Source organism: Melanerpes formicivorus, unplaced genomic scaffold (genome assembly GCF_026170545.1).
Source record: "Melanerpes formicivorus ecotype bairdi unplaced genomic scaffold, bMelFor1.0.p_v2 SCAF_46, whole genome shotgun sequence".
Classification (NCBI taxonomy): Eukaryota; Metazoa; Chordata; class Aves; order Piciformes; family Picidae; genus Melanerpes; species Melanerpes formicivorus.
The window spans coordinates 4516030-4525305 of NW_027142398.1; the positions used below are offsets into that span (position 1 = coordinate 4516030).

General features: G+C 64.2%; 1 protein-coding gene across 6 annotated transcripts; it reads left to right on the top strand.

Moving 5' to 3' along the window:
• Positions 1 to 1223: 1223 nt before the first annotated feature.
• LOC137451874 (WAS/WASL-interacting protein family member 2-like) lies at positions 1224 to 9203 on the top strand. Of its 6 annotated transcripts, none has more exons than XM_068159767.1 (15): positions 1224 to 1689; positions 2234 to 2286; positions 2433 to 2913; positions 4084 to 4333; positions 4786 to 4905; positions 5098 to 5244; positions 5426 to 5508; positions 5708 to 5826; positions 5968 to 6107; positions 6210 to 6341; positions 6628 to 6744; positions 6870 to 7049; positions 7486 to 7704; positions 8137 to 8334; positions 8636 to 9203. In XM_068159767.1, the coding sequence occupies exons 3-15, from the start codon at positions 2843 to 2845 to the stop codon at positions 8900 to 8902; spliced, it is 2043 nt and encodes a 680-aa protein (XP_068015868.1). In that variant the 5' UTR covers positions 1224 to 1689; positions 2234 to 2286; positions 2433 to 2842; the 3' UTR covers positions 8903 to 9203. The 6 variants fall into 6 exon arrangements, with proteins under 6 accessions (XP_068015868.1, XP_068015867.1, XP_068015871.1 ...); XM_068159766.1 differs by having other exon boundaries at positions 2436 to 2913; XM_068159770.1 differs by having other exon boundaries at positions 1226 to 1689; positions 2436 to 2913; positions 6870 to 6992.
• Positions 9204 to 9276: the final 73 nt, after the last annotated feature.

The following is a 9276-nucleotide window of genomic DNA, read 5'->3' on the forward strand; positions in this document are numbered from 1 at the left end:
CCCAGCACTCCCCAGCTGAGCCCACAGGAGGGGGTTGGGGTCCTTGGGAGCTGAGGGCAGCTGCTGCCAGGGAGTAGCTGCTGCTGTGTGTGGAGAGAGAAGACAAGAGGAGGGCTGAGTGGGCAGGGAGGGAATGCTCCAGGGGGAAAAGATTAACCTTCTCATTTTGTGTGGCACAAAAAGAAGGAACTTAAACTGTCTGCAGGGTTTCACAGCTTGCAAACTGTGTGAGCCTAGCTGGGATGCCACAGAGACCACGGCAGGGAGCTGAGAGCCTCTGGGGAGGAAGCAGAAAGGGGGGGGGGGGGGGGGGGGCAGGAAGGAAGTTTGTGCCTGCAGCAGCAAGAAAGTGCAGAACACAGGAGGAGAGCTTGAGCCAGCCCCGTGGTGCCAGAGGGCAAAAGGGAGGAAGACTCAGAGCCTGCCTCCCAGCGACTTAAAATGACTTTGGGGAGCTCACAGAACATGCAGCAGCTGCCTGAGCACTCCTTCGACTCCCAGCTCCTCCTCTGGTGACAACCAGCTGAGCTTGCAGGACTCTGCTGGGGGTGCAGGGGCTTCAGGCAAGCTCCAAGAGCACTTTGACTCCAGAGCTCATTGGAGCCCTGGCGTTTGGCTTTCTCCACAGCTCAGTGTGGGCTGCAGCCCAGCAGCTGCTCTCTCTCCTCCTGCTCCCTGTGGGTTTGCCAGCTGCTGGATCCAGAGCCAGGAGGGTTGGAACGCCAAGGGGCGGTGGGCAGGATGGCATCGCAGTGGTGGTGGCTGGAAAACAGAATCCAGCAGGGTGGGGGTGGGGGAAGGGACTTCTGGAGCTCCCCCAGCCCAGCCCCACTGCCAAAGCAGGGCAGCCACAGCAGCTTGCCCAGGAGCACAATGCCCAGGGCGGGTTGGAGGCTCTGCAGAGGAGGAGAATCCACAACCTCTCTGGGCAGCCTGCTGCAGGGCTCCAGCACCTCCTGTCAAACGAGGCTGCCCTGTCCCCCACACAGCATCCCCCACCCTGTTTGCCCCCTCTGAGGGCTTGCAGTCCACCCCGGATTTTGGCTTTTTCCCTGCTGTTTTTCGCCTCCTCTGCTAGCGCTCAGCTGACCTCCAGCCTCTCTGCTCTCTCATCTCCTCCCACGACCCTTCAAGGCTGCAGACTGCTCTTCATGCTCCCTCATTTGTGCTGTTGGGCAGACCAGTTGGACCCAGCCTGTTATCAGAGCGTTCCCGGCACCCAGCCAAGTCTCCCACTGGTACCTGATAGGAAGCAGACGTTTGTCAGGATGATCCATCCCAGGGAGATATCTCTGCCCTGTCCTGACACATCTGCTCACGCTAATGAACTCCCCGGGGTGCCAGTCCCGGTGGGAACGTAGGGAAACAGGGGGGAGGAGACTCCGTAGGTGCCTGGCAGAGGTGCCCGGTGCCTGGCTCCTCCAGGAGCTGATGCAGAGGACTGGCAGTGGCCTTGGGAAACCCTCCGAGCCTCGGCCAGCTCTGTCCCCAGGGCTGCTGGAGGAGTGACAGAGCTCTGAGGGTGACACAGGCGGCTCCGGCAGCAGGGCAGCCTCGGGCACGGCGGCGCCGAGCAGCTCCCGGGGAGCCCCCAGCGCTGGACCGCAGTGCCCCCGGGGCTGGAAGGACTCACAGCCGGGGAGCAGGGCACTGGGCACGCCGCCCCCCGCCCCCCCAGCATCGGCCAAGGTGGGTGTGATGGCAGGGTCCAGCCCTGCTGGGCCCTATCCTGCTTGGGCCCCCATCCCCTCCTGATCCCTACAGCCTGTGCTGCAGCTTCAGGGGGTCCTGCTCCCCAGAGTCCCCCCGGCACAGGGCTGGGAACGCCCTGGGGGCTGTGCTGCCGATCCAGGTGATGCTGCAGCTTGGATAGCCTCAAACAACTGCTCCACACCCTGGGGGTGCAGGACCCCTCTGGTGTGGGTGCTCCATGCCTTGGGGGTGCACTTGCACGGTGGAGCCACAGAGCTGGGGGTGAGGCAGGACGTGGGCTGCCCCCCGAGGCTGCTGTGGTGCAGAGTGTGCTGGCCCCACATCAAACTCAGCTTTAACCCAGCTTTGCTGAGGGGGCTTGGATGAGCAGAGGCCTTTGGCTGTCCTTGGACCTCAGAGACCTGGCTGAGAAGAGGAAGAGCCCAGGGTCTGCGCAGCTCTCAGGAAGTGGGGGGGCAGGGGGTGTGGGGTTGGCTCTCAGCCCCATCCGAGCTTCCTGTTTGTTCCACTTTGCTTGCAGCAGTTGAAATCGGCGTGAGGAGGCCTCTGGGAAGGGAAGGAGCAGCTCCTGGTGTAAGTAGCTCTCCACGCCAAGGGCACAGGACAGTGCCCAGGGGCTTTGTGCTGGCCCCAGGGGAGCGGTGCCCAAAGCACTGCTTTTGAGCAGCGTTTGTACCGGTTTGGACACAACTCCTTGTAACAAAGCTTCTCCCTCTCAGCAGTAACCCTTTAAGATCGTTGGATAGGTGTCTGCAAACCCCCATTCCCTGGGGCTCCATGGAATTGCTCAGATTCTCGTCTCTGAGCGCCGCTCCTGCTCCGGCACTGCAGGTTGCCCTGTCTTCGGCTGTTGCTACAGGGAGGTTGCAGCCCGCCCCAAGCACTTCAAAGCTCAGTGAGGGTGGTTCTAAAGCAGCCCTAAAGAGCTGAGCGTTCTGGTTTCACGGCCTTGATCGAGTGTTTAGGTTACAAAAGGTTTCTAATGGCTTAGAGAAAGAGAGGAGGCTGGGGCGAGCCTCTTGTGCTGTGCTGCTGCCTGAGCGCTGGACGCAGGCAGAATCCCTTCAGAGGAGCTGTGTGTGCCTGCAGGGAGTTCGGTGCAGGCTCAGGCACCAGCAGCTGTGCATCCATGGCAGGTGGAGAGAGAAGCCCTGGCATCCTCTTTCTAGACAGAAGGTCATCTACCTATCGCCAACAGAGGTACACACAACCCCCAGATGTCCTCTACCCATCCAAAACTAACAGCAGTGAACTACTAAAAGGAATCCTGTTGCTCCTTAGCCACACAGCTGCTGTCTGTCTGTCTGCCCCTCTCCCCCCTCCTGCACTCCAGCCTTCCAGCCGGCAATGGGAGCTCCTTATCGACTCCCTCACCCCGTTAAACATCAGACTTTTCCGTTCATCATAACGTTAACCTTTCTCAGCGCCGGAGAGCACGGCTCGGCTTTCCAGGAAGGGAAATGAAGTCCTGAGGAGGGCTCCAAACGAGCTCCCGGGGGAAGGGGGTGGGGGGAAGGGGGAGATGAGCACCTGGCTGCTATCAGCAACCTCTCGCCATTGGTTTGCGTTCAGCAGGAGGGGTGGGAGGAGATCCAGCGGCCCCCGGGTGTGAAAGGCTGCTGGGAGCAGGGCTGGGGAGCGCAGGGGTCTCCATTCGCCCCTCCTCGGTGCTGCATCGCTGCGGGCGAGAGGGAGAGGGAAGTCGTTTCCCTGGGCCCCCTGGGACGGCTCTGCCAGGTAAAGCCTCAGTTTGGGGACAAAAGTGCCTCCCCCCCTCCCCTTTTGCTCCTGGCACTGCCCTGGAACGGTCCCTGCTGACCTGTGAGACAGAGTGGTGCCTGAGCTGCCCGGGAGAGGCTGCCAGGGCCCTGGGAGCTCCACAGGGGCTGGGGTCAGTTGGCTTTAGGTCCCTGCTCGTTGGCACCACATCCCAGCCTTGTGCTGAGCTCAGCTGCACCCCTGGGCACCTGCCCCCTCGCCCCTGTGGGCACCCCGAGCCGTGCCCGTGCCAGGCTGTCCCGTGGGGAGCGGCACAGAGGCAGGGGCAGCCTGGAGCGGGGCTGTCACCCTGCTGGGGCGCAGGGCTGGCCGCGGGCACCCAGCGGGTGGCTTGGCCAAGCCCTGTGCCTGGTGCCAAGGGAGGGAGAGTGTCTTGGCCAGGCTGCCAGGCATCAGCAGCAGGGAGGTGCCAGCGGCGGCTGGGGGTTGTGTGGGGTGGCTGAGCTGCGGCTGCGAGCGGAAGAGGCAGGCAAGAGGAACCACTCTGGGCTGGGCTGTGCTGGGGGGCGCCAGGGCAGCAGCCAGCACCCGTGGCCCCTCCTGGGACGAGGGGCAGGTCCCTGTGGCCCTGACCTCCATTGCCTCCTGCAGGTCCTCCGCGGCAGGCAGGCTGTGTGCCCCAGGAGCTGCCCCCAGGGCCGGGGCTGGGCAGAGCTGGGGGCACGTGGGCACAGCTGGCCCCAGGCTGGCAGCCGCTGCTCGCCCACAGCCCCCCTGCTTCCCCCTTTGCGGCTGGGTGTTGAATTCCCCGGGGGCCTTCTCCTCGCTGGGGCCGGGGCCAAGGCAAGGCTCTGGGCAGATGCTCTCCTCGCCGGGCTGCAGGAGGGGCTTCCCCAGGGAGGTAAGAGAGGCTCTGGGACCTTCCTGCTGCCGCTCAGCCGGGGCTGTCAGCCTGCTTAGGGGCGGAGGAGCTCGGTGGGGCAAGGATGAGTGCCTGCTGCGCACCATCCCTCGGGGTGCTGAGGAGCTCGGTGGGGCAAGGATGAGTGCCTGCTGCGCACCATCCCTCGGGGTGCTGAGGAGCTCGGTGGGGCAAGGATGAGTGCCTGCTGCGCACCATCCCTCGGGGTGCTGAGGAGCTCGGTGGGGCAAGGATGAGTGCCTGCTGCGCACCATCCCTCGGGGTGCTGAGGAGCCGGCACGGCATCGCTGTGGTGTGGAGGAGAGGTTGGAACCGCCTCTGCCGGGAGGGGAGGGTGGAAGGGCTCCTGGCTGCCCAGCCCTGCCCGGCCTCCAGCAGGGAGGGAGCCTCTCATCCTGATTTAATTCTCTTTCTCTGTGCCCTCTCTGCAGCCCAGGGCATGGTGGGCTGGACCCCCCCCACACCCCCCACACCCTTATGGCCCCCAGGAAGTCTGGGACGAGCCACCCTGGAAGCTGAAGTACAGAGGAAGCAGAGGCAGAGGGTGCCTGGTAAGGGGGTGGGGGGGTGGGGGGTGGCCACGTTGGGGTTCCCCTACACAGCTTGGGTGACCACAGCCAGAGGCTTCCTCAGGAGCAGCAGAGGCAGGAGGAGCTGAGTGCTGTGCTGGGCAGGAGGCACCGTGGCAAACCCAAAGCACTCCATCTGCCACTCTCTCCACTGGTGATGATTTGCCCTTGCAGCTTCGTCCCCAGGACCCCAGACCCTTCCCTGGTCCTTGGAATGAGAAAAATGAGAGATGGGGACCCCCCGCCGGCCCCCCACCATGCTTCTGGGATAACTCTGGAGGCAGCCCAGGATCTGAGGACTTTGCAGGGGACTGCTACCCAGTGAGGGGCTGGGGGGCTGGGGGAGGTGGCAGTGGCTGCAGGACCGAGGGCAGGGGCTGGGTGAGCTGTGGCAGGGGCCACTCACTGCCCCGGTGGCAGTGCCCAGGGACAGCTCCTCCCAGCTCTGCAGGGGCAGCAGCCCTGTCCTGCTCCGTGTTTAAACCCAGCCCATGCCCTGCAGGAGCCTGGCCCTGACTGCTTCTCCTGGTCTGAAATGCCCAATACAGAGCAGCACCCTCCCTGGCCCCCACCCCTCCTGGCAAGGTAGGTGCCCGTGCCGAGGGTGGGGGCACTGTGCAGCCCTGGGGTGCTGGGGCCAGGCTCTGCCCTGGTGCACAGCCCAGCGGTGGTGCAGTGCTGGAGCTGGCTCTCTTCAGGGCTGGGGGGGAGGTGGGGGAAGGGTTGCAGCAGAGACCCCTCCCAGCCTAACCCCCCAGCCCTGGGGCTGCCTTTGCTCCTGCAGGGAGCGAGGAGGCTGCTCCGGTGCCTACCCACAGCCGCGGGGCGGATGGTGGTGGCGTCCTCACCGCGGCCCCCAAGGGCTGCCCAGAGGCTACCTCCCACGTCCCAGACCCTCCAGAGGTTTGTGCTGAGCCCCCGTGGGCTGTCAGGGCCCCCACACCATCCTCATCAGCAGCTCCTTGGTAGTCACCAGCATCAGTGACCACCAGCAGCTCGTGGGCAGAGCAAGGAGTTGCTCCTGCTGTGTTTCTCGCTCCGCAGGGCAGCAGCCATCCTCCCAGCCAGTGCTCCCTGAGAAGAGCCAAGTGGGGGTCAAGGAGGACCCACAGTGCCCTGGGCCTCCCCAGGCACTTACTCCCAGCAAGGATGGTGCACAGAGCAGGGAGCAGGCAGCTCAGGTTGTGGCATTTTGCCCATCCCAGCCCCCGTCAGTGATCTGAGTTTGCATGGCCTGAGCCCTGCGTGCCGCTGCCATAGCCCTAACCAGCAATGGTTTCCCCCAGAGCCCACCAGAGGGGGGTGGGAAGGCCTCAGAGCCCCCCCTGGCAGCCAGCACCCCCCAGAAGAGCTCAGCCACTGATCCCCAGGCTGTGACAGAGGCTGCAGAGCCGGAGCAGGCAGAAGGAGTGATGCTGGTAGGAGACCTCCCCCTCCCCTGGGGGCAGGCAGGGATCTTGCACCCCTGGAAGTGCCTGGCTTGGGAGGGGGTCCCCTTGGCCAGGGTAATGTCCTCCCTCCCTTCCTCCCCCTCTCTCTCTCTCATCCAGCACTTTTCCTTCCACTTGCTGCCCCTTTGCCAGGCACAGGAACTTTCCTGACTCTTGGGCTGCAAGGCCTGATGTTTCCCTTGGGTTTTAGCACCCTGTCTGTCCTGCCCCCCAGGACAGACCTGTCCCAGCTCACACCACTGCATGTCCCCAGGTCCAGCCAGGAGCCAGGCAGAAACCTGCAGGCAGCTGCAGCCAGGACCTCTCTGCTTTGGAAACAGAGCCAGCAGCACCAGAGAGCAGCTCTGCTGGGCCAGGGCAGCCTCTGCAGGTAGGAGCTTTTCCTCTTCCCACCCAGAAGCAGTGCCCAGGGGAGGCAGCAGCTTGCAGCCCCCCCTGCAAACCCATTTTGCTCCTTGCCAGGCACTGGCAACTCATTGGGAATGCTTTGCACAGGTGGAGCCGTGCAGCCAGAGTGTCCCTAAGGCAGCTGCAGGTGCTGGGTCCCAGCCCCATGGTGCAGCAGCCCCTCCAGAGCCTGCCAGGAGGGTCTGCAGGGCAGCTGGCTGCACTGGAGAGGTGGGTGCTGGGCTCTGCCCCTGCCCCCAGGGACAGCAGTGTGTGCCCCCACCCTGGGTGAGAACCCCTTGAGGGCACTGCTGCTGGCAGCCCTGCCCCCCCTGCTGCTCCTGCACAGCTCTTGCCTTGCCCCAGCCTGGTGCTTGGCCCCTCCTGGTGCCTGTTCCTCACAGCCACTCTGAGCCTGCTCTGTGCTGATCTTTAAGTCTTTGCCTCTCCTCTCACTGCAGGCCCTTGGGAGCAGTCCCTGCCCAGCCTGCCTGCAGGTCCCCTTCCAACCCCCCTGAGAAACTTCCTCTGCTGAACCCATTCTCCTCCTCTGGACTTCTGCCTGCAGTTCAGGGAGCTCTGGGAGTTCAGAGGGAGCCTCCTGTTCCTTATCTCAAGGCCATGCAGGCTCCCTGCCTCCCTCCTCTGCAGTTATGTGGGGCAGGGATTCTTGTACCTGGCTGCCAGACCCTGAGATGTTGACATTCTCCTTCCCTTCATCAAGCTCCTCAGTGGCCTTCAGCTGCCTGACAACCTGCAGGTCCCTCCAGGAGCCACCTTGGAGCCTGATGCAGAGCCCAGCCAGGCTTGCTCCAGGGTCTGCACCACACCAGGGACCTCACCACACACTCAGCACCCTCCTGGCTCCAGTGAGGCGAAGCCAGCACAGGCTCAGGGTGCTCCCCAGTGCTCCCCTCAAGGCATCCCCAGGTGCCAGCACAGGGTAGGTGCCCTGGGCTCAGGGACACTTCTGTGGCCCAGGAGCAGCAGGATCCCTCTGGGCTCTCTGCAGGGCCCTGGGCTGGGGCTGCAGTGCTGCTTGGGCTGGAGGCAGAGGCTGTGGCAGCCTCTGGCTGTAACTGGGAGGGAGGCCAAAAAAGTACTGAGAGCTGAGAGGGTGCTGGAGTGTGACCGACCCAGGGGCTGGAGCTGCAAGGAGAGCAGTGCAGGGCAGCTTCATCACAGCTACCAGGGAGGAGAAATCTGCCAGGGCAGCTCTTGGCAGTGCTGCTGCTGGGGCAGGGGGCAGCAGGGGGGCAGCTCTTGCAGCTGAGGGCTGGTTAGTGGTACTGGCAGCCCCAGTCTGGCCCTACCCTTGACCACTTGCTCTGCTCTTCAAAGCATCTGACTCTTCTTCTCCTTTTCCACCCCCCAGGCTGCAGGCAGCCAGCTCCAGCTGGGCTCCAAGCCCCCAGCAGCCTCCAAGCCCCCAGCAGCCTCCAAGCCCCCAGCAGCCTCCAAGCCCCCAGCAGCCTCCAAGCCCCCAGCAGCCTCCAAGCCCCCAGCAGCCTCCCCAGCCAGCACTGACCTGCGTTCTGCTGCTGTCCTGGCCAGGAAGCAGGAGCTGGAGCTGGTGAGTCCTGCTGAGCCCTGCCTGAGGCACCCAGGGGCTGCCTGCAGGGCTGGGGGCTCACTGTGTACCACAGGGGGAGAGGCAGTGATGGGGGTGGTGAATTGGGCATTTTTGGGGCCACCCTCCTGGCTGTGGGCAGGGTGGCTGTGGGCAGGGTGGCTGTGGGCAGGTTGTGGCTCTGATGCTGCCAGGAGCTTCATGGATCAGCCTCGGGGGGGGGAATATCGCAGGGGGCTGCAGCTGGCTGCTGGGTTGGAGGTTTTGGGGTGCCCCTTGCTGAGCCCACGCTGCCCCCCTGCAGTCATACCAGCAGTTCAGCCTGACCATCGCAGTGGTGGCCACGATGCTGCTGCAGAAGGAGCCCTCCATGGAGGCACCCCTGGGGCTGGCACTGAGAGCCAACCTGCGCCAGGGCAGGATCCATCACCTCCGGGAGCTGGAGAACTTCATCAGCAGCTACGACTCGGCCGCCCTTGGCCACCAGAGTGAGGGCAGCAACGCCCCCAGCCCCCCAGCCACTGCCTGGGGGATGGCAGGGGACCATGCTGGCAGGGCAGGGGGCCTGTGATGGGGCTGAGCCCTCCTAACGAGGTGGTATGGACATGGTGGCACAGCCCCACCCCCTCTCTTGGAGCTGGAGGAGGAGGTTGCTTTGGTTCAACCCTGCCCAGACCTCTGTGTGCAGCAAAGGGGGAGTTGGTTTTACTGGAGGAGGGGGGGAAGGAGAGCAGCTGCAGGGAGCTCCCCTCTGCCCCAGCTCCTGGCTCCTTTCCTGGTTCCCAGGGCTGTGCCCTGAATCCCTGCAGGTTGTTGGAAGCTTTCCACTTAAAAATAAAGCAGTTGTGCCCTGGCTCTGCTCTCACTCCCCTGGGGCTGGTGAAGGAGGGGGGAGCCCCCCAAAGGGGACCCCCAGCTGGGGAAAAAGGATGGCTCCTGGGTGGG